Source organism: Dromiciops gliroides, chromosome 3, assembly GCF_019393635.1.
Source record: "Dromiciops gliroides isolate mDroGli1 chromosome 3, mDroGli1.pri, whole genome shotgun sequence".
Classification (NCBI taxonomy): domain Eukaryota; kingdom Metazoa; phylum Chordata; class Mammalia; order Microbiotheria; family Microbiotheriidae; genus Dromiciops; species Dromiciops gliroides.
Window position 1 is genome coordinate 638631468 of NC_057863.1, and position 22398 is coordinate 638653865.

The following is a 22398-nucleotide window of genomic DNA, read 5'->3' on the forward strand; positions in this document are numbered from 1 at the left end:
GTTCACATATAACATTCATTTCCCACCTCCATGCCTTTGAACTGGTCCTTCCCTCCCCCCATGCCTGGGCAAGTATACTAGAGTGCTTTGCCATCTTTCTCCAACTCATTTTACAAATGAGGAAACTAAGGCAAACAGGAGTAAGTGACTCACCCAGGATCACACAGCTAGTAAGGGTCTGAAGTGCAGCACCCTATCCACTCACTGTTCCACCCACCTATCAGCCCTAGACAGTCAATACAGATGGAAATGCTGGAGCTAAATTTGGGGAGAATAGGCATGAAATCACGTAAGCAGATAAAGAGGTTTTGTTTCTTTGTTTAGACCTGGAATTCCTTCAAGGTAAGGAGCCAGGTAGGTGGGAAACCCCCACCTTTAACAGTCTTAGAGAGTGGCTGGGGGCACTTCCAGGTGGAGTAACTCACCAAGGATCACAAATTCATTCAATCAGTGTTTATTAAGCACCATCTAAGTTCTAGGGCTACAAAAAGAGGCAGTGGGCAGGCCCTGCCCTCAAGGAGGGAACAACCTAATAGAGGAAGACAAGAGTGCAAACAAATATACTCAAAGCAGGTTACCTACAGGATAAATAGGAGACATTGTTTTTGTTCTTGTTTGTCCTTCATTCTCCAGAGGACCACCAAGTGGGGTGACTTGCAGTGAATTGGATTGAAGTGAGAGGGAGGGCTGTGCAAGGTCACCAACTTCACTCTCTCCTCCAGAGCCATCTGGGTCCAGGGGCAAGCTATACATCAGGATGACTGGAGATGGCCCCGGATTATTTTTTTAAGGCAATTGGAATTAAGCTGTGTAAACCAGCGCAAGTGCCTGAGATTTGAACTCAGGTCCTCTTAACTCCAAGGCCAGTGCTCTATCCACTGCATCTCCTAGCTGCGCCAAATAGGCAATAATTAAAAGGAAGGCAATGTAATGAAGAGGGTTTGGGGAAGGTTTCCAGTAGAGGGTAGTATTTTAGTTGGGACTTAAAGGAAGCAGGAGAACTCAATGGGCAGAACATTCCAGGCACCCAACCAACATATGTGAGAGCCAGAATCTGAACCCAAAATCTCCTGACTCAGGGGATCAAGCCTATAACTTGTCATGTTGCCTCTCCTAACAGTAATAGTGTTCAGTCGTGTCCAACTTTCTGTGACCCCATTTGGAATTGGCTGGAGTGGTTTGCCACTTAACTGAGGCCGACAGGGTGAAGTGACTTGTCCAGGGTCACAGAGTTAGTAAGTGGCTGAGGCCCTCCTGACAGAGAGCGCAGTACAAAAGGAAAATTAGCTGCCTCCTGAGGGTATAAATTGTCCAGAGATCTTTGGGCAAAGGTCAGAGGTCTACTTTGGTTGCTATGATACAGAAAGCTTGCCTGTTCATGTATCCCCCTAACAACACCACACACACACACACACACACACACACACACCTTCATGCCTCTAGCAGTGACAGAACATTTGAAACCCAGTCCAGAATCCTTAAAAAAAGAAATGAAGCACTGAGTGATGCCCTCATCCAGTAACAGACAAAATATCACCTCCTAGTAGAGGATCAATCCATAGAGAAGACTTCAGCACAGTGCCTAGCACTGAGTCAGTTTTCTATAAACATGAGCTGTTATTATCAGTCTGTTGACACATCTGCACCAGGTCTGTCATCTGTAATTCTGATAAAGGTGCTGTTATTCAAGTCAAATATATATATATGTGTGTGTGTGTGTGTGTATTTATATATATACATATACACATATGTATATATGTGTATATATATGTGTGTGTGTGTGTATATATGTATATACACATACATATATACAGTTATGCCTTCCACATATTACTTTCCCCATCATAGTTTCAATATATCGAGGGTCGACATAAGAAAGTAAAGGGGAATTTTGAGAGTTTTACAGAAGCTGCAGATGACATGCAAAGGCAAGCAGATGAGAACCTATGACCCAATGCTTAACCCAAATTTTACAATAAGGTACTTTAAACACCCCATAAAAGAAAAAGAAAAAATTCAGGCCTTCTCTGGTACGAAAGGAAGGTCAAAAAGTTTTACATGGATGTTCCAGACTGTGAGTGCACCATGCCTCCAGCCCCCAAGATGTGGAAGGGATAATTAGAGCTAGGGAGAGATATTACACACTCCCCAGGCAGTGCCTAGCACTGGAAAAGAGCTGTGCTAAGGCCACTGAAAGACTGTCCAGGGGCTTCTTCAAAGAGTGGGCCAGTAGGCATTTGGGGCACACCCATTTCTTCCCTGCAGCCCAAGCGCCGTCCTGTCCCTCTCTTGTAAAAAGAGAGGAAAGTTTACCGTTGGGCATTCTGCAGTTCTCTCCCCACCGCCACCTTCCCCAGAAGGGAACCCCTGCCAGAAAATGGAGCTCCCAAGAGAAAGGACCCCAGGATGATGGGCCCCAAAGCCTTTCAATTCCATAACCATTAAGCACCTACTACCTACAAAGAACAGGTGTTAAGTAAGGGGGTTAGAGTCAGCCTTAGAGCCAGAAAGATCTGGATTCAAATCCAATTTCTGAGACAATAATAGTTTAAGACCCTGGGGAAAATCACCTAAACTCTCAGGGCCCCAGGCAATTCTCTGAAACTATATAAATTACAGAGAAAGCACCAACCTACCAGGGGAAGAGGAAGCTTCCGTATCCTTCCTTCCCAAAACCAGAAACTAAGGCCTAAGGGCCAAATCTAAGGCCTGCCAGACTTAGTACTGCCCAGGAGCAGTACAATAACACTTTTATTTAACTAGATTTTAAAATGTGAAAAACATTCTCAACTCAGCCTCAAAGGCAGTACAAAAGTTGGCATCGCTCCCAGCCGATACTAATGATATCACAGGCCCAGCACCCATCCTTCAGCTTGGTCCACCTGGCTCAGGTCTCTCCCCACAGCATCCATCCTCCACCCAAGTCTGACCCTATCTCGCCCTTCTTCCCTTTCAACTAACTCCAGTGGCTCCCTATTACCTCCATCATCAAATATAAAGTCCTTGCTTTGGCATTCAAAGTGATGTAGGAGGCAAAAAAGGGGTTAACAGAAAAACCTAAGACCCAAGCTCTAATTGAGATCTGAGCTCTAAGAGGGATTCAGACCCCAGTTAATGGATAACAAGATTTGGGAAACAAATCGGGGCCTAGGTTCTCTTACCCACATTAATCACCATTCATAACAACATAAAGAGGCTGGTCAAAAAGACACAAGACAGGATATAGAAATTCAAACTGATAAATGAAGATATTTGGAAACTAACCATGGGAATCAAAAAGTGACATGCACAGAGGGCAGCTAGGTGGCGCAGTGGATAGAGCACCAGCCCTGGAGTCAGGAGGACCTGAGTTCAAATCTGACCTCAGATACTTGACAATACTAGCTGTGTGACCTTGGGCAAGTCACTTAACCCTCATCGCCCAACCAAAAAAAAAAAAGTGACATGCACAGAAAAGGCTAAATTTGTCCCCAGATTCACCTTATGACCTGTAAACCCCCAAAACACACCTCCACGGAAAAAAGTACATGCCTGGGGGGAGGGGGGGTTGGCTTAGGACCCCAGAAACTCCAAATTAGGATAAACCCACCCCTGTACCTCCCTAAGGTAGAGATTATTATAATGAGACTGATAATCAATTTATCCATACTATAAATACAACTATATTTTCTTTCCTAATTCGAGAGATACCTTTCTACTTTTCTGGTTCTCTCCCTGTGTTCACTCACAGTATTGCAATAAAACTTGGGAAACTGAGTCACTGAGTCTTGTAATTCTTTTGGGACGACTCACTAGCAATTTGACCCTAAATTCCATCCCACGTCAAAAGCCCTTCCTTCATAACCTGGACGGGCACCTCTCTCTTTCCAGTCTTCTTAGACCTCAGAGTACCAGGTACTCTCCCATACAGTGACACTGGCCTCTTTGCTGGTCCTCAGACAGGACCCTCCTATCTCCTGACTCCAGGCAATCTGCATTGGTTGTCCCCCCCCACCCCCATACCTGAAAGGTTCTCCCCCCTCATCTCTGCCACTTGGTTTCCCAGGCTAAAATTCCACCTTCTTCAGGAAGCTTTCCTGATCTCCCTCAAAGCTATGCTTTCCCAATGAGATTGCCTTTCATTTATCAAGTATGTATCTTGTTTAATGATAATAGCTAGCAATTATGTAGCACCAACTGTGTCCCAGGCAACTGTGCTTTAGCACTTCACAAACCTTATCTCATTTGATCTTCACAACAACCCCAGGAAGAAGGTTCTGTTAATATGACCATTTTATAGTTGAGGAAACTGAGGTAGACAGAGGTTAAATGACTTGCCCAAGGTCACACAGCTAGTAAGCGTCAAGTGTCTGAGGCCACATTTGAAGTCAGGTCCTCCTGAATCCAGGGCCAGTGCTTTATCCACTGTGCCACCTAGCTGCCCCCAGGTATTTCTTAATAATTACACTCTCGAACACAGCACACAGTGCAATTAAGAGTTAAAATAGTCTTTTATTTGGTGATAAAGTGACCTAGAGGAAGATCAGAGACCCAACCTCCCAGGGAAGAGGAGTTCAAAAGGACTTCCTCAAAAGGGGGGAGGGGAGGGAAACTCAAGGCTTTTTATAGAAGAGGGATGGGGAGAAGGGCACACCTGAAAACTAGAAAGTTCCCTTTTGGGGTGGGATGGGGTGGGGAAAGCTTGGGTGCTTGTAATATGCCTGAGGGTCAAGGGGGATTTTTTTTTATGATGGTCCTAGGGGGCAGCGAGGTGGCGCAGTGGAAAGAGCACCGGCCCTGGATCCAGGAGGACCCGAGTTCAAATCCAGCCTCAGACACTTGACACTTACTAGCTGTGTGATCCTGGGCAAGTCACTTAACCCTCGTTGCCCTACAAAGGGGGGGGGGGGAGAAAAAAGAAAAAAATAATTTTTCAGGTGTGTTGTTGTTCAGTTGTCTTAGTCGTGTCCAATTCTTCATGGCCCCATTTGGGATTTTCTTGGCAAAGATCCTAGAGTGGTTTACCATTTCCTTCTGTACCATTTGACAGATGAGGAAATTGAGGCCAACAGGGTAAAGTGACTTGCCCAGGGTCACACAGCTAGTAAATGTTTGATACTGGATTAGAACTCACAAACAGGAATCTTCTTAATTTCCAAGCCCCACCCTCTTCACCACTTAGCTGCTCACACCACCTTTTTGTTGTTGTCTTTTCCCCAATTAGAATCTAAGTGACTTATGGGCAAAGACTGTCTTTTTGTTTGGCAGTGTAGGGGGGAATGCTTTCCCCAGAAAACCCTGAGATGACTGAGTTGCCCAAGGTCAGACTTTTGAGGCCAGCCCTTTCCCTACTATGTCAAGGCTATTTGGGCAAAGCAATCATAGCTAGAGTTATATCATCCTTTAGAATCTGTACACATGGTCTCATTTGATCCTCACAGCCCAGCCCAGCCCTGTCCAAGGTAACTGCTGTTATTAACCCCATTTTACAGATGAGGAAAGTGAGGCAAATAAAGGCAGTGTTGACCTAGGCCTCTCCTGTAAGCCTCTCCACTCCACACAGGCTACCCAGCTCAACTGAAAGCTCTATCCTCCCTGCCACCAATCCACCACCCAGTGTTTGTTGTTAACCCCAATTAGTGTCTAACTAGTGGAATTTCAGGCAAATTGAGACAGAGGAACTTACAAGTACCCCATGAATTATAACTCACTGATATACAAGGCTGGTCTTGGGGAGGGGAGAAAGAATGAGTAAGAATAAACTTGGTGGGGACAGGGGGAAAAAAAACAGCCCAACCAAACCCCAAAGTTCACTGGCCATCACCCCAGTCCTTTCCTCATCCACTTCCTGTTTGAAGCCTTAGGTCAAGGCTGCCAGACACAGGAATGGAAGGAATATGCATTTATTAAGTAAGCTGGGCCCAGTGCTAGACACTGGGGAAGTCAACAGGGTGGTGGCCTAGGAGCTGACAATATCTGGATTTATTGGGTGGATCCATCCTGTAAACAGATAAGTAAAGTCAACTGAAGTAAATACAAACCAATGGTGGCAGATGGAAATCAAGAAACTCATCTTGAACAGAAGATAGTAGGTTTGGATTCTAAGAAATAGAGAATTCCAGGCATGGAGCAGGAAAGCCTTGGCAAAGGTATGGAGCCTAGAGATAGAATGCTTAGGATGGGGAAATTTTGCCTGGAAAATCAAATGCTTGAAGGGAAATGAAGCTAAAATAGATAGACAGACAGACAGACAGAGACAGACAGACAGATAAAAGGCTGGAGCCAAACTGTGGCAGGGCTTTAAATGCCCAGCAATGGGGTTTCATCCCAAGGGCAACAGAGTTGCAGAGGCTTCAGAAACAAGAGGGAGATATTCCAAACAAAAGACATCCATCAAAATTAGAAGTATAACGGAAAAGGATTATTTTGGGCAGGTATGTGGAGAGAGGAGAGGCTGAAGGCAGGAAGACCAGGTAGGAAACCATTCAAAGAGTCCAGAATGAGAAGTGAGTGAGGGTGGCAGCTGTTCGAGGCAGAGCAAAGGGAAAACTTTCAGGTGTATTAGAGAAATGTTGTAGAGACAAGATTTGGCAACTGATTCTATGTAGGAATGACAGAAAGAAGAGTTGGGAGTGACTGAAGCTTTAAACTTGACTGACTGGAAGAATGCCAGTGCCCTCGACAGGAAAAAAAATTGCCAGTGCTCAGGAAAGAAATTAACCCCAGGGGCCTAACACAGAAACTGGCACATCATTGCTGTTGCTGTTCAGTCATTTCAATCTGACTCTCCATGACCCCATTTGGTTTTGGGGGGGGGGGGGTTGTTGTTTTTGTTTTGTGGGGCAATGAGGGTTAAGTGATTTGCTCAGGGTCACACAGTAAGTGTCAAGTGTCTGAGGCCACATTTGAACTCAGGTCCTCCTGAATCCAGGGCTGGTGCTTTATCCACTGTGCTGCCTAACTGAATCTGGGTTGTTTTTTTGGCAGATACTGGAGTGGTTTGCCATTTCCTTTTGCAGCTCATTTTACAGATGAGGAAACTGAGGCAAACAAGGTGAAGTGACTTGGCCAAGATCACACAGCTAGTAAAGTGTCTGAGGCTGGATTTGAACTCAGGCCTTCCTGATTCCAGGTCCTAAGCTGAAGGACAGGTAGGTATTTGCTTCATTGTGGCAAGGAGAGAATAGAATGCTTTCACCATGAGACCTTTCTCCAGTGGACTGACTCAATATGCATTTATGAAGCACCTCATGTAACAGGCAAAAGCATTCACTAATCATCTACTAGGAGTTAAACACTGGCAAAGACAAAAAGGAAACTAGCCTATCCCTCAAGTAACTTCCATTCTAGCAGGGGAAATGTTTTATAAAGTGCATAGAATAAATACAGAAGAGAGCATTTCTGGGTTCTCTTGAAGAGAAGGATAGATATTTGTACTAAATGCCTCCTGTGAGATTTACAAAGACAAAAAACAGTCTCTGCCCTCTTGGTAAGGAGTTTTCATTCTTCTGGGGGGATGTGATACACCTGCAACATATACAAAATTACCTTGGTGAGAGGAGGAAGACTCTTCACAAGTGGTGGAGAGGAAGGGTAGATCAGGAGAGGCAGGTACTCCTAGACAGTGGACCTTAGATGGGAAGGAAACTAGGCAGTTTCAGCAATGGAGGGAGGAAGGAGCATTCCAGGCATGGGGGACCTTGACCTTTTTAAGCTAAGGTCTTGGATGGAAGGGGGAAAGGGGGGAAGGGAAAGGGGAGAAGTAGGGAAGAGTCTGGGAGGGGAAGGCCCTCAGAGTCTCTGGCCAAAACAGAAGCAGTTACTATTTACACTCACTCAGAGCCATTAAGAGGCCAAACAATGAATGGCTTGGGCTGGGATCTATTGTTGGACAATCTAGGAGAGTCAGAGTAATTTGGGGTTAAGGCATGATCCCTTAAGAAATCAAGTCCATGAACCCCAAATCATCTAGTAAGGTTTAAACTATCAAAACGTAGGAATCACAGACCAGAAACTGAAGTTCTTTCTTTGCCTGTAAACTAGCAGAGCTTTCTAGCCAGCTGATAGGAGCTGAGTTTAGCAACAATCTAAATGAAACCCTAAATGAGTCAAAGTCCACAGGCCTGCTGCTCAGACCCAAACTCCAGTCAAGAACTTGCAGAGCTCAGACCAAGAAGGCAGCAATCAGACTTTGTCCTGAATCAGACCACTCTGGGAGCACCTAAGACTTTCACAGCCCCAGCCTGAGTTTCCCCTGACATCATAGAACAGTACCAACACTAAATACCAAGAAAGCAGCAACAGGACCAGCTTTCCCTCCAGAAGTATGACAGAACTCAGACTTAAAATCAAGTCTAGTGGATAAAGCATCTGCCCTGGATTCAGGAGGACCTGAGTTCAAATCCAGCCTCAGACACTGGACACTTACTAGCTGTGTTACCCTGGGCAAGTCACTTAACCCTCATTGCCCTGCAAAAAAAAAAAAAAAATCAAGTCTGAAATTAGGAAGGAGGCTGGAAGAATGGACAAACAGAAAAAGAACCTCACCATAAAAAGGTATTGATACTCGAGACATAAAATGAGAATAGACCAAATAGAAGCCAATGACTCTAGAAGGCAACAAGAAATGGTAAAACAAAGTCAATAGACTGAAAGAAGAAAAGCTAAAGTATGTAACTAGTAATATCTTATTCTCATTGTCTTCTAATGGAGTTTTCCCAAGAATGTTTTCATTAAGTATACAGAAGACAAGCTTACATCCCACTGTTCAATTACAAACCAGTCATTTTACTCATCCATGCAATAATCCCCAAACATAAAATAGACTTAATAGACTTGCTGATTGATTGATTAAAGGAAAAATATTATTTTGTATTCCCTTGACAATTATGATCCCTAATCTTCCCCAGGGTGGAGAAAGGGGGTGGTTACTGAAACTAGTAATTAGGAGAATCTAATTTCACAACAGCCAACCTCTTTTTAACCTAGAGGGTGGAATGTAGTGTCTGGGAATGCCCTTGAAACGCCCTCATTTGAAATTCCCAAGAAATGACCTGGAGAGAAGAGCCAACTTTGCAGAAATATCTTAAAATCTGAACTCAGCTCAGGGGCCAAAGGGTTGGGCTTTAAGATTAGGCACATGTATCTTAGGATAAATTAATAAAGTTAGATCCCATTCAATATATATTTGTCACCCTGAACCCTCCCAACTGCTTCATGAAATGGTAGAGCTGAAGGGAACCACAGCTCTCATCTAAGCCAAACTCTTTATTTTACACATGGAGAGACTAAGTTACAAAGAGAAGAGATAATTTGCCTAAGGTTCCTACACTTAAGATTTATGAAGTTAGAATTGTAAAAATTATTCAACTGAATAAAATTCTATTAGAATAAGTGGAATTGGGGCAGCTAGGTGGCGCAGTGGATAGAGCACCAGCCCTGGAGTCAGGAGTACCTGAGTTCAAATCCAGCCTCAGACACTTGACACTTACTAGCTCTGTGACCTTGGGCAAGTCACTTAACCCCCACTGCCCCACCAAAAAGGAAAAAAAAAAATCAAAGTAGATGTTGCAAAATTACAAAGAACAAGCATGTTGGCCTCAAAAAAGAAATATGAAAAGACATTTCCACCTCACTCCTTTGCCAGGGTTGGAGGTCGTCCATGGGTCAGGTCAGTCAATCAACATTCATTAAGTGACTACTATGATGAGGTAGGCACTGTGCTAAGCACTAAGGATCCAAAAAAAGGCTTAAAAAAATTGTCCCTGCTCAAGGGGTTCACAATCCAGTAGGAGACAAAACATGCAAACAACTATGTATATACAAACCAAATGCAGAATAAATTGACTGTACCACGAGTATGTACGTTGCACATATCAGACTTTTTTCATATATTTATTGGTTTTGCTTATTTTTTGGTCTCTTTTCCTCTTTTGAAAAAAATAGTATGTTATTTAGGTGGGAGAGGAATGAGGGATACTGAAAGAATTTCCAGACATGAAAAAAAAAAGGTATCAATCAAATTGTATCAATAAACATTCAAGCCAACTTGAAAGATTGTTGAATTTGAAGTCAGAGAACATAGTTGGCCACTTACCACTTGGAGACAAATCCCTGGATCTTTCTAGACTATAAAATGTAAAATGAGGTTGGATGAGATGGCCCCCTCTCCCCCCACCCCAAGTCCCTTCTAGGTCTAGACCTATGATTTTATGATTCTAAATATGTATAAAATCATTGCGATCACTAATCTTGGAAGAATGTGATTGGAAATCCGTGAAGCTTTGCTGTAGAAGGCGACACCCTTGAGTCAAGTCAAGGTCCCGCAGAAGGTGGGAACTTGATGAAAGCCAGAGAAGCCAGGAGGCAGAGATCAAGATCGAGAGCATTCCAGGCAAGAAGGACGTGTCTGGAGTCAGGAGATGGGAGTATCATGTCCCAGGAGCAACCAGGAGGCCGGCATCACTGAATGGCCCTCAAGAAAGCTAAAGGGAGAGGTGATGAGGAAATCTCTTTAATCTTCAGGGACAGGCTATGCAAAGGAAAGCAGGAGGCTTGGGGAAGGGCTTCAAATGCCAGGTCTATGATATTTTGAGCCTCTTGACAAAGTCAATTGATATCAGCATCTCATCTCACCCCAGGAGTCAGTCAGTCAGTCAGTCAATCAGTCAGTCAGTCTGTCCCTCCCCCATCCCCCTGCTCTGAGAACATCCAAGCTTAATATGCAGAGGAGAAAGGAGGAAGAAAAGGAGTACAAGTGGGGCTAGCTAAAGCTCTAGGGGTCAGCATTGTAACATGGGGATCCTTTGTCCCTGAGAGGGGGGCTCAAAATTTAAGCCACCCCCCCCCCAACCAAAAGACAGATCTGGAAACTCAGTGAAAAGTGTCAGAACCTCTAGTAGCAGAAAATCATACATAGGGGCAAAGGACCTTGTAGACTATTATTAGATGAAGGAGTAGAGACAGGGAAGAGAAGAGAACCTCTGCCCCAAAGGTTAGCACTACCTGGATGAAGATCTAGCAAAGGAAACTGAGAAGGAGCAGTCAGAGAGGAAGAAGGAAAGCCACAAAAGGGAAAAGGAAGGGAAGAAAGAAAGACATCTCCAAAAACCTTAGAAGACATTAAGGAGAAAAGAGAGATCCACAGTGTCAAAGGCTTCAGAGAAGTTAAGAAGGATGAGCATCAGAAAAAACCACTGGATTTGGCCATTAAAAGATCACTGATGTGGGGGCAACTAGGTAGCACAGTGGATAGAGCACCAGCCCTGGATTCAGGAGGACCCAAGTTCAAATCCGGCCTCAGATGTGTGTACTTAACCCCAATTGCCTTACAAAAAAAAAAAAAAGATCACTGATGCAAATTAAAATAACTTTGAGGTACCACCTGACACCTATCAGATTGGCTAATATGACAAAAAAGGAAAATAATAAATGTTGGAGAAGCTGTGGAAAAATTGAAACATTAATGCATTGTTGGTGGAGCTGTGAACTGATCCAACCATTCTGGAGAGCAATTTGGAACTATGCTCAAAGGGCTATGGGACTGCACGTACCCTTTGAAACAGTAATACCACTACTAGATATGTATCCAAAGACATCATAGAAAAGGGGAAAGGACCCATGTGTACAAAAATATTTATAGCAGCTCTCTTTGTGGTGGCAAGGAATTGGAAATTGAGGGGATGCCCATCAATTGGGGAATGGCTAAACAAGTTATGGTATATGAATGTAATGGAATTCTATTGTGCTGTAAGAAATGATGAGCAGGAAGAGTTCAGAGAAACCTGGAAGGACTTGCATGAACTGATGATGAGTGAGATGAGCAGAATCAGAAGAACATTATACATAGTAGCATCAATATTATGTGTTGATCAACTGTAATAGACTAGATTCTTCTCACCAATCCAACGGTACAAGAAAGTTCCAAAGGATTCATGATGGAAAAGGCTCTCCAAATCCAGGGAAAAAAAAGGAATTGTGGAATATGGATGCTAAGTAGACCATACTATTTCTTTTGTTTTGGGTGCTGTTGCTTTTCTTTTTTGAGGTTTTTCCTTCTTACTCTGATTCTTCTCTTATCACATGACTAATGCAGAAATATGTTTAATGTTATATATACACATATATATACATATATATATACATATATATACATATATATATATATAAAACCTGTATCAAATTACCTGCTGTCTAGGGGAGGAGGGAGGGAGAAAAATTGGAAATTGAAAATCTTATCTAAACAAATGTTGAAAACTAAAATAAATAAATAAATAAAATTTTTTTTTAAAAGATCACTGATAATTGAGTGAGGTTTTCTCTTCTGCCAAATGAGGGGCCACACAGATAGTGTCAGAGATAGGATCTGAACCCAGGTCCTCTCAGGTCAAATACTCTGTACCAACGTGCTTCTCTACCTTATACATGATAGGTGCTTAATAAATGCTTGTTGGATTGAAATATAAACAGAATAGGCAAATGATCAATAAGCACCTACTATGTGCCCCAAAAAGGAAGAAACTATATCAATGGAAAGAAGTAGTGAATTGTGAGTCAGAGCATATAGATTCGAAGCCCATCTCACCTCTCACACTTATACCTACATTGTATGACTTTGGGCAAGTCACTTTCCTTCCCACAGCTTCAGTTTCCTCATCTGTAAAATGTGAGGGTTGGACTAGATGGTTTAGGGGGTTCCTTCCAACTCTCTAGATCTGTGCTCCTAAACTGAATGAGCTCTTATTTAGATGTCCAAGAGCTTCCCTACCCTCAAAAAACAAGCCTAGCATATTTCAAAGAGAGAACACTATGAACTAGTATTTAATTATACCCTAAACTGGGTGTGTGTGTGTGTGTGTGGCTGACTATAGGAGGGAGGGAAGAGAAGGGAAATGCCAACATGGGGTGAGCTTATCTGTGCATTGAGAAATCCCTCACATCCACATGGAGAGCCCCATCATCCTCTGTGCTCAAGGCCAATACAACAGACATACTTTTAGCACCTAGCCCAGTACCTCCAAGTAGGTATTAGATATAAGGGGCTGGTGAATTGAATCACATGACTTTTAAAACAAGCTCTAATTGCAGCAGGCACACAAATTATTTAGGAGCTACCTGAATAATTAACAGGCAGGCAGAATTGTCTCCACACAGACTCTAACTGCTTTATCTCAGATGGGAGAGACATTTATCTTCACTGCAATGTATGCAGGGACCCAGAAAACCGCCCCCTCTTTTACTCTCCATAAAGGAAGTCTTGGTTGTTGGACTGTTGCTTTTTTAATCATTAAAAACGATGTAGTTCAAATCCGGACTCAGACACTTGACACTTATTAGCTATGTGACGCTGGGCAAGTCACCCTGTTTGCCTCAGTTCCCTCAGCTGTCAAATGAGCTAGTGAGAGAGCATTCCTGGCATGTGGGACAGGAAGTGGAATGTCATTTACCAGGAAATAGGAAGTAACTAGTGCAGCTAGGTGGCATGCCTGGAGTCAGTAAGACCCAGGTTCAAATCCAGCCTCAGGGGGGCAGCTAGGTAGCACAGTGGATAAAGCACCAGCCCAGGAGTCAGGAGGATCTGACACTTGACACTTACTAGCTAGGTGACCCTGGGCAAGTCACTTAACCCCCACTGCCCTGCAAAAAAACAAACAAGCAAATCTAGCCTCAGGGTGTAATTCTTTTTTTTTTTTTTACGGGGCAATGGGGTTAAGTGACTTGCCCAGGGTCACACGGCTAGTAAGTGTCAAGTGTCTGAGGCCGGATTTGAACTCAGGAACTCCTGAATCCAGGGCCAGTGCTTTATCCACTGTGCCACCTAGCCGCCCCTAAGGGTGTAATTCTTTAAAGAGGAATTCTTTAAAGAGGAATTCCTAAGAACCCCTACCCCAAATCCCCATCAATTTTCCCATAATACTTCCTAGCTGTGTAAGCCTGGTTCCTCATATGTAAAATGACCCAGAGAAGGAAATGGCAAACCACTGAATTATCTGTTATTCTCTCCATTAATCACCCTCCATTTTATCTTGTAGATACTTTGTTCACTGTTGTTTGCACAGTCTCCCCCCATTAGATTGGAAGCTTCTTCTGGGCAGAGACACTCTTTTGCTTTTCTTTGTACAGGTGCCAGGCATTTTTTGTTCAGTCGTGCCCCCAACTCTTTATGACCCCCTTTGGGATTTTCTGGACACACATACTGATGTTACAGGGTTAAGTTACTTGCCCAAGCTCACGCAGCTACTAAGTATCTGAGGCTACATTTGAACTCAGGTCTTCCTGACTCCGGGCCCCAAATTATATCCAATGAACTACTTTGCTGCCCTAAGTGAAGTTAGCTCACTCACTGGGGATATGAGGCTGGATCCATTTCAGGTCCCTTCTGCCTCAAAGTTCAGAAGGCTTGATTCAACTTATATGAACTGATTGTATGTATAGTGAAGTGAGCAGACTCAGGAGAACATTGTGCACGGTGACAGCAATACTGTTGGATGAAGAACTGTGAATGACTTTCTCAGCAATACAATGATCCAAGACAATCCCAAAGGACTACTGATGAAGCCTACTATCCACCTCCAAAGAAAGAACTGATGTTGATGGAACAGACTGAAGCAGGCTATTTTTCACTTTCTTTTTTTTCCTTTTACTCAAGTTTTCTTATACAAAATAATATTGGCAATATTCTACATAATTGCACATGTATAACCTATATCTGATTGCTGACCACTTCAGGGAAAGGGGAAGAGGGGAAGGAGGGATAGAATTTGGAACTCAAAACTTTACATAAAAACGTTTATTATTGGGGCGGCTAGGTGGCACAGTGGATAAAGCACCTGCCCTGGATTCAGGAGTTCCTGAGTTCAAATCCGGCCTCAGACACTTGACACTTACTGGCTGTGTGACCCTGGGCAAGTCACTTAACCCCCATTGCCCTGCAAAAAAAAAAATGTTTATTATTATTTAAAAAACAGAGGGCTTACTTCACAATTTTGTGTCAGAACAGGGATTGGATTAGAGTTCACAAAGGTGTATGTAACAGTAGAGTCCGGGAACTCCCAAGTGTTGAAAGGAATTCTCTCTATCAAAGCAAGATCAGCACCATCTCTTCAATTTATAATCTTAAAAAAGAGCTGCCTAGGGAGATAAGAAGTTAAGTAACTCGCCCCAGGGTAAGGCATACAATAGGTGGGGAGAGGAAGGGCTGGAGAAATACCTGTGTCCCAGGCTTTAAGGTCAGCCCTCCAGCCCAGGCATCAACCAGGTGGTACAGACTTGGGTGACTCGGAAAATGAGGCAGTAAAGGAAGAGCAACTCTGCCTCACTTAAGTCCAATTCCCCTGCGGAAGTCAAGACATCGCCAGTGACGTCACTGGTCCTCTTCAAAAGAGAAGGAGGAACAACAACAACAACACAGCTCCCAAGGAGTTAGTGAAATCAATCAAATGGCAATTATCAAACCTCTGCTATGTGTCAGACACCGAGTATATAAAAAAAAAAGGGCAAAAAATTGTCCTAACAAGGGGGACAACAGGCAAAAAACACAAACAAGACATATACAGGATCGATATATAGACAGGCAGGCCACTTAAACCTGTTTGCCTCAGTTTCCTCATCTGTAAAATGGGGATAATAATAGCATGTACCTGCCAAGGTTGTTGTGAGGATCAAATGAGGTAATAATTGTACAGCACTTAGCAAGTGCCGTATGTATAAATGCTAGCTATTAGTGTCTTTGTCATTATAAACATTTTCTCCATCACTTTCTTTTAGCCAGGGCGATCAAGAAAACAATCAGCTTTGCTGATTTCCTACATACAAATGCTCACAGGTTCAAGCTGCCTCCAGCACACCAATGATGAAGGCCCTACTAGGTGCTAGGTGCTAGGTGCTGAGATTCCAAAGTCAAAAACACACCAGTTGTCGGCTCATGAAGCTGACATCCTAAGGGGACAGTCAACATGTACACATACTTGCTTTATTTTTCCCAGCTCTGCAATTTCCTTAATTTAGGGAGCCCCTCTCCCAACAATAGATCAGCACCTCCCCTGAAACAAAATCATAGAAGTAGTTTGATCACTAAGAGGTTAAGTGACTTGCCCAGGGTCACACAGCTCGTAAAGTGTCAAGTGTCTGAGGCTGGATTTGAACTCAGGTCCTCCTGAATCCTGGGCCAGTGCTCTACCCACTGCCCCATCTAGCTGCCCCTAGTTAAATTTCTTAAGGAGAATGAAATTATCAAAATGTGAGCCTTCAGGATCTGTGTCCTTTTCTTAAGAGGATAATAAGCTTTCCTGTCTTTTCCCAGGCCAAATACCAAGCTGAGATTTTAACAAACACAAAATATGAATACTATTTCCAAGTTCTTAACCTCCTCAGCCAGCCCAGAGGTTGTCTCCAGGAGATTGCTACTTGGGCTGGGCTGGTTTCCTAGACTTCAGGGAGGAACTGAGGGCTCTTGATCAACTTTTAAAAAAAGAGAGAGTGACTGAAAATAAAAGGCTTTTTTAAAAAAAATCTTCTTCCACTGAACCAAGGGTCCTGCTTCTAGAGGATGGATTCAATTGAAGGGCTAAATTTGCTGGCTAAAATATGACAAGGAATCCTGGTCAGGCTTGAGGGAGAACTCTAACCCAGAGGAAGGCTACAGGCCTGCACACAATTTCCATGCAATGAAAGGATTGCATTTCTTATCTTTCTCCTCTTCATAGATTAAAGTGTTTTAAAAAAAAAAATCTTTCCTATAACCCTGCTCTGTTAAAGCACTAGCTAGCCAAAGTCACAAGGACTAAAGAAGCGGAGAATACAAAGGAAAAAAGTAGGTGCTGTTAACTCGGGGGCCATGAACTTACCTGGTAGTGTTTTTTATTTTGATAACTATCTCAATAGAATTGGTTTTCTTTGGAATCCTCTGGATTTTATTTTATGCATCTTAAAAATGTTTCTGAAAAGGAGACTGTGGACTTCATTCACCATACTGTCCCAAGGGGTGCAGGACACAGAAAAGGAAAGGGGCCTGGCAATGTCTGAATGCCCACCATGTCCTAGGTCATGTACTAGGTCATGTGACAGACCCAGCTTGGGAACTTACACAGGATCGTAGACTCCGGACTTGGAGCTGGAGAGATCATTTCAACTACCGCCATCATTTTACAAAGGAAGGAAATAGAATTTCAGGAACCCAGGCCCAAGGAAATGACTTGCCCAAGATCATACAAGAAATGTAGTGCCCAAGTCAGAACTTGAACCTAGTTCCTCTGACTCCTGATCCATCACCCCGAACCTCAGTGACCTAAAGGTGCTCCAAAAATGGTACAAGCTGGGTAACAATACAACAATGCTATATACTAAGCTAGCTGCTAGAAGCAAGCTCTGGTGGAGTGTATGGCCTCGAGTCAGGCAGACCTGGGTTCAAATTCAGACTCAGATACATACGAGCTGTGTGATCTTTGGGCAAGTCTAAGAACGTCTCGGATCCTCCAGGAGAGACTTGAGTTGTCGATGATGTGTATCGTACACACATATACACACACGAGGGTGGGTAGGAAGTGGGAGAAAGGGAGGAAGAGGGGGAGGGGAGGGAAAGGGAGAAAGGGGAGAGGGGGGAGGGGGAGGGAAGGAGGGAAGGAGGGAGAGATTATAGGTCTCGACAAACCGAAAAAGGAAAATAACAAAATCAAGCTAGAGAATGGGGCCCTTTCTTCTCCTGCTCTCAATGGTGCAGTTATTAAATACGGCATAAGCGAACGTACTTGTGTCTTCATCAGAACGAGGTGAGAAAACCTCCCTCATTACCAGTGCCAGATCGCCCCTTCTCGGCAATTTAATAGCTACCTGGAGTTGAGAGAGGTCACGTGACTTGGGATCAAGGCGAAGAAGCCAATCTGTGTCGGAGGTGGGATTTGAACTCGGACCTTCCTGTCTCCAACACTCTTCTCCGCTTCTCACGGATTAAATGGCCCACCCAGGTCAAGCTTTAAGGTTTGATTAGCTCTTTACTCGGTCTTTGAAGGGGGAGAAACAGGTGTTCAACCTGTTTGGTAAGGACCATCGTCCTTACCAAATCATCGGCCCATTTCACAGGTAAGTCCGGACCCTCTTTGCTCTGCCTCGCCTACTAGAGCTCTTCCACCGAGCCCAGGCCCCCGAATGCTTTGTTAATGAGTCACCGCCGTGAGTTGCATTTTGTAACTCTAAGACGCAGAAGAAAAAGTTTAACTCCGGTAATGGCTACAGTTTACTGTTCACTAAGTCGACCCAGTCATTCTCGCAAGAGGAAGACTTAGAAAAGACAGCTTCCCTCCCACGGACGGTTCCACCTCCCCCTTCTCCGCCCTCCCCGCCACCCCCGCCCCTGTCCCGGTTTGTTGCCAAAGCACCGACCTGGGAGAGGGGACAAACTTTCCATGGCTGCCTAGTAAACAGACGCCAACTTTGCCAGGAGGGGAGGGGAGGGATGCTGGCTAGGGGGTGAGGGCAGTGGCCGCCGCTGGCTTACCCGTTGTAGTGTGCCTTGATGCGGATGATCTCCCGGCCCACGTTCGTCTTGGACCCCATCCTGCTCGGCATGGCATTAATCCCAAGCAGCGGAGTCTGCGTCCTGAGCGCGCGCGGAGCGGCGGGGCTGGCTCCCGAGCCGCCGTCGCCAGAGGCTTCAGGACTCAGCGCTTCCGATCGGGGCTCGGAACCCGGCTACGCATCCGCGGGGCTCTTTCCATTTCACCGCCTGGCCCGCTCGACGAAGCAGAAGCACCCGGGCGGAGGCACAGCCCCCGAGAGGGCAACCCCCGGGAGTGGGCGCTGTCTGTGCGAGGACTCCGGGCGCCCGGAGCTACCTGGGGGAAGGGGGGAGGGTAAGGAGGGCGGGGAAACGGCGCCCCCCCGAAAGTTTCCCCGACTCCCTTCCCTAATATCCAAACTAGGAACTTTCTGCCTCAGGGACAGAGCCACGGAGAGCCTAGGGACGTGCAGGGTCGCCAGTGAGAAAGTCTCCCCCAGGTCACATTTCTAACCCGGGAGCTAAGAAGGAAGCAGAATCCTACCTGCAGGCTGGTCTCCCGGAGGAGGAGGAGCAGAAACTGGAGGAGGAGCGGGAGCGGGAGGGGCCGGAGCAGGAGGAGGGAGGGGCAGGTCGGGGGCTCAACCTCCCGGCTTCCTCTGGCGAAGGCCCCCAGACTCTCCAGGCTATCAGTATCTAAGTGGGGAAGAAGGGAGCTGAACCGGGATTGATTACCCACCCGGCTTTGGAGGGAAATGCGGGGGAGGAGGGGCGGAAGTGGGGGGGGGGGGACTGGATAGTGTGACATCCATGGTGATCCTAAAGTTTAATGACACAGAGGAAGAGCTCTCCTCTCTAAAGTTCTCGCTGAAAAGTACAAGTGAACTAGCGGCCTTGAATTAGGGAGAAATGCGTCTTAGGGGAAATGCAAGAAAGGACGAATGAAAGGGGGGGAGGGGTCCTGAAAGAGAGAGGGATGTGAAATGGGGGATTCCAGTGGTAAAAACAGCTGGGGACCAGGGGGTAACCCCCCACAATAAAAGGGAGCTAGGACAGAGAAGAATGGATTAAAGGTCAGAAACTGGTGCAGGTCGTAGCTAGGGATTGGGGTGAGGATAGAAGCATCTTTAAAAGAACTGGAAACTGCGTGGGGATTGGGGGGGGGGGGTGCTGAATAACAGAGTGGAACTTGCCTGGTAATAAGGGTCATGGGTTTGGATTTAAAGTTTAAAAGGTGCTCAAAAGACATCTAGTACTATTTCCCGAGGCCCAGGGCAGGATCCTGGGTCAGGGAGGAGGGGGCCGGGGGGGGGGGGGTGGAAGGCAGGTATGTGGGGGAAAATAAATCGGGGGAGGTGTTTGGAATCCATTAGATAAGAGGAAGACCTGGGACAAGGAGTATCCAGGGGGAGTACGAAACTGGGGTAGAGGGGCAGGCATGTGGGGGAGGACCAGGAGGGGAGGGGATTTGTAATCCATTAGATAAATGGGAAACCTTCCGGGAGGATGAAACTAGAGGGCTGGGCATGGGGTGGGGCCATCTCGAGTGAGTACAGGATTAGGGAGGAGGGGAAGCCATTGGGGTGTGGGTGGGCTTAGCGGGGAGTGGAGGACACACATTTACTGAAACTGTCGCCCCTTCTCCCTGGCTCCTCTCACCCACGGCGGGCGCCGTAGAAGCGAGAACCTAGGCATCCCCTCCGGCCCTGTCCGAGAACTTTGCTCCCCTTGCCCCCACTTTACTCCCTGGAAGAGCTGAGAACTTGGCCTGGGGCTGGTCTGCGCGCGCGACCGCAAGCACGGGGTAGTGGAGGAGTAGGGGGCGAGCGCGCTCGCCCCACGCCATGTAGGAGGGGCCAAAGCAGAGGGGCTGAGAAGTTCGCTCGGAGGGGCCTGAACCCCTCCCTCTCCTCTCTAGAATTGTCCGAGTATGCCGGATTGGCCGGGTTCGGGACGGCTGACCAATAGACGCGCGGCGTGAGCCGTAGTCGGAGAGGGAGCAAAGTACCTGGCGACCAATAAGGAAGCCCATCCGGGCGGCCACCTGGAGCCAATCCTCAAGGCGATGCCGCAGGCTCGGAGCCAATCGGAAAGTCGGACTGGCTACCTGAGTGCGGCTGGTCTTCTGCCTCCTCCCAGCGCAAAAGTTGAACACCTGCAGCCAATGGGCTGGCGGGAGCCCGGAGGGCTGGAATCTACCTAAGAACCCAAGAGTAGAAGGGGCGTGAGGGGAGAGTCTGCTGTGGGACTGGGAGGGCCAGGGGAGGCAGCGGAAGGGACTAAATTCTCCTGGCTCCCTGGATATACGATGCTGGACAATTCGTGCTGACTCTTCGAGATGGAACTGGAATGGGCTGGGTTCGAATCTCAGCTTGCCACTGCCTAGGTGCCCACTTGGCATTCCTGAGCCTGTTTCCTCATCTATAAAATGAGGGGGTTCCATCTGATGTTGAAGGACCCTTCCGGCCTGGAATGTCTCTGGCCCCATGAGTGGTTCTGGGTCATATCAGAGAATGTCAAGAATGCTGAATTTGCAGTTTGAGGACCTAAGGTCAAATACCAGCTCTGCCACTCCACAAACTGCATGACCTTGAGCTGGTCACTTTTGCTAGGCAAACTCCAAAGATCCTTCAGTCAATCAATAAACATTTATTAAGGACCTACTATGGGGGGCAGCTAGGTAGCGCAGTGGATAAAGCACTGGCCCTAGATTCAGGAGGACCTGAGTTTAAATCCAGCCTCAGACACTTGACACTTACTAGCTATGTGACCCTGGGCAAGTCACTTAACCCTCATTTCCCTGAAAAGAAAAAAAGGAAAAGAAAAAAAAAGGATAGGGAAAGCTTCCTGGAGGTGAGATTTTAGTTGGGATTTAGAGGAAGCCACAAAAGTCACTAGTCCCAGCAGAGAAGGGAAAGTGTTCCAGGCATGGACGAGAGCCTGAGGAAATCGTAAGCCCAGAGATGGAGTGTCTCCTTGGAGGAACGGCCAGGAAGTCTGACATTGGACTGAAGAATACCAGGTAGGGGATAAGGTGTAAGCAGACTGGAAAGGTAGGAGGGGGCTAGGATGAAGGGCTTTGAATACCAGAGTATTTTGTATCCTGCTCCTGCAAAAAGGAGCAAAAGACAGTCCCTTCCCTCAAGAAGTGTACAACTCTGAAGGCAGCTAGGAGAGTAGAAGGCTGGATTTAAATTCTAAATGGATCTGAGTTCAAATCTCACCTTTGAGGTTTACTAGCTGTGTGATCTTGGGCAATCTGCTCAACCTCTCTGTGCCTCCATTTCCCCATCAGGAAAATGCAGATGAAAGTGATAGCTCCCACTGCCCAGGATTGTAGTGAGGCTCAAAGGAGATAACATAAGTAAAGTGCTTTTATCTGTAGGAGAGCTATGATCTTAATCCTTTGATCTCTCCATTGCCCTATATTATCTTAGTACAGTCCCAGGCACATAGTAGGCACTTAATAAACCTATACATCTGCCTCAGCTTTTTGTGAGTTTTTTTAGGGGGAGGGCCCAGTGGATAGATCCATGGACTGTGGAGTCAGGAGGACATGAGTTCAAATCCAGCCTCAGGCACTAGCTGTGTGACCTTGGGCAATTCACTTAACTCCATTTGCCTCAGTTTCCTCATCTGTAAAAATGATCTGGAGAAGGAAATGGCAAACCACTCCAGTATCTTTGCCAAATAAACCCAAAATGGGATGACAAAGGGTCGGACACAACTGTAACAATAACAACGGAAGTGGTTGATGGGGGAAAGGGACCAGACCTGTAATTTCATCAGTGTAGGAAGTTTTTGATGAGGAAGCAGACTGACTGGCACAGCCACATTTAATCTTTGAGAATTGCCTGGGGGCACTGAGGAGACTTGACTTGGCCAAGGTTACACGGTCAGCAGGTGCCAGGGGTGGAAGTGGGCCCCAA

The 22398-nt window shown here is 45.8% G+C and overlaps 1 protein-coding gene across 1 annotated transcript in view; it reads right to left on the reverse strand.

The window, feature by feature from the left end:
- Positions 1–18605, reverse strand: part of PRKCZ (protein kinase C zeta) — a 249670-nt gene extending 231065 nt beyond the window's left edge. Inside the window, exon 1 of the mRNA XM_043993093.1 lies at positions 18470–18605. Within this exon, the coding sequence (XP_043849028.1) occupies positions 18470–18540 (71 nt within the window). The 5' untranslated portion in view covers positions 18541–18605. The remainder of the gene's footprint in view (positions 1–18469) is intronic.
- Positions 18606–22398: the final 3793 nt, after the last annotated feature.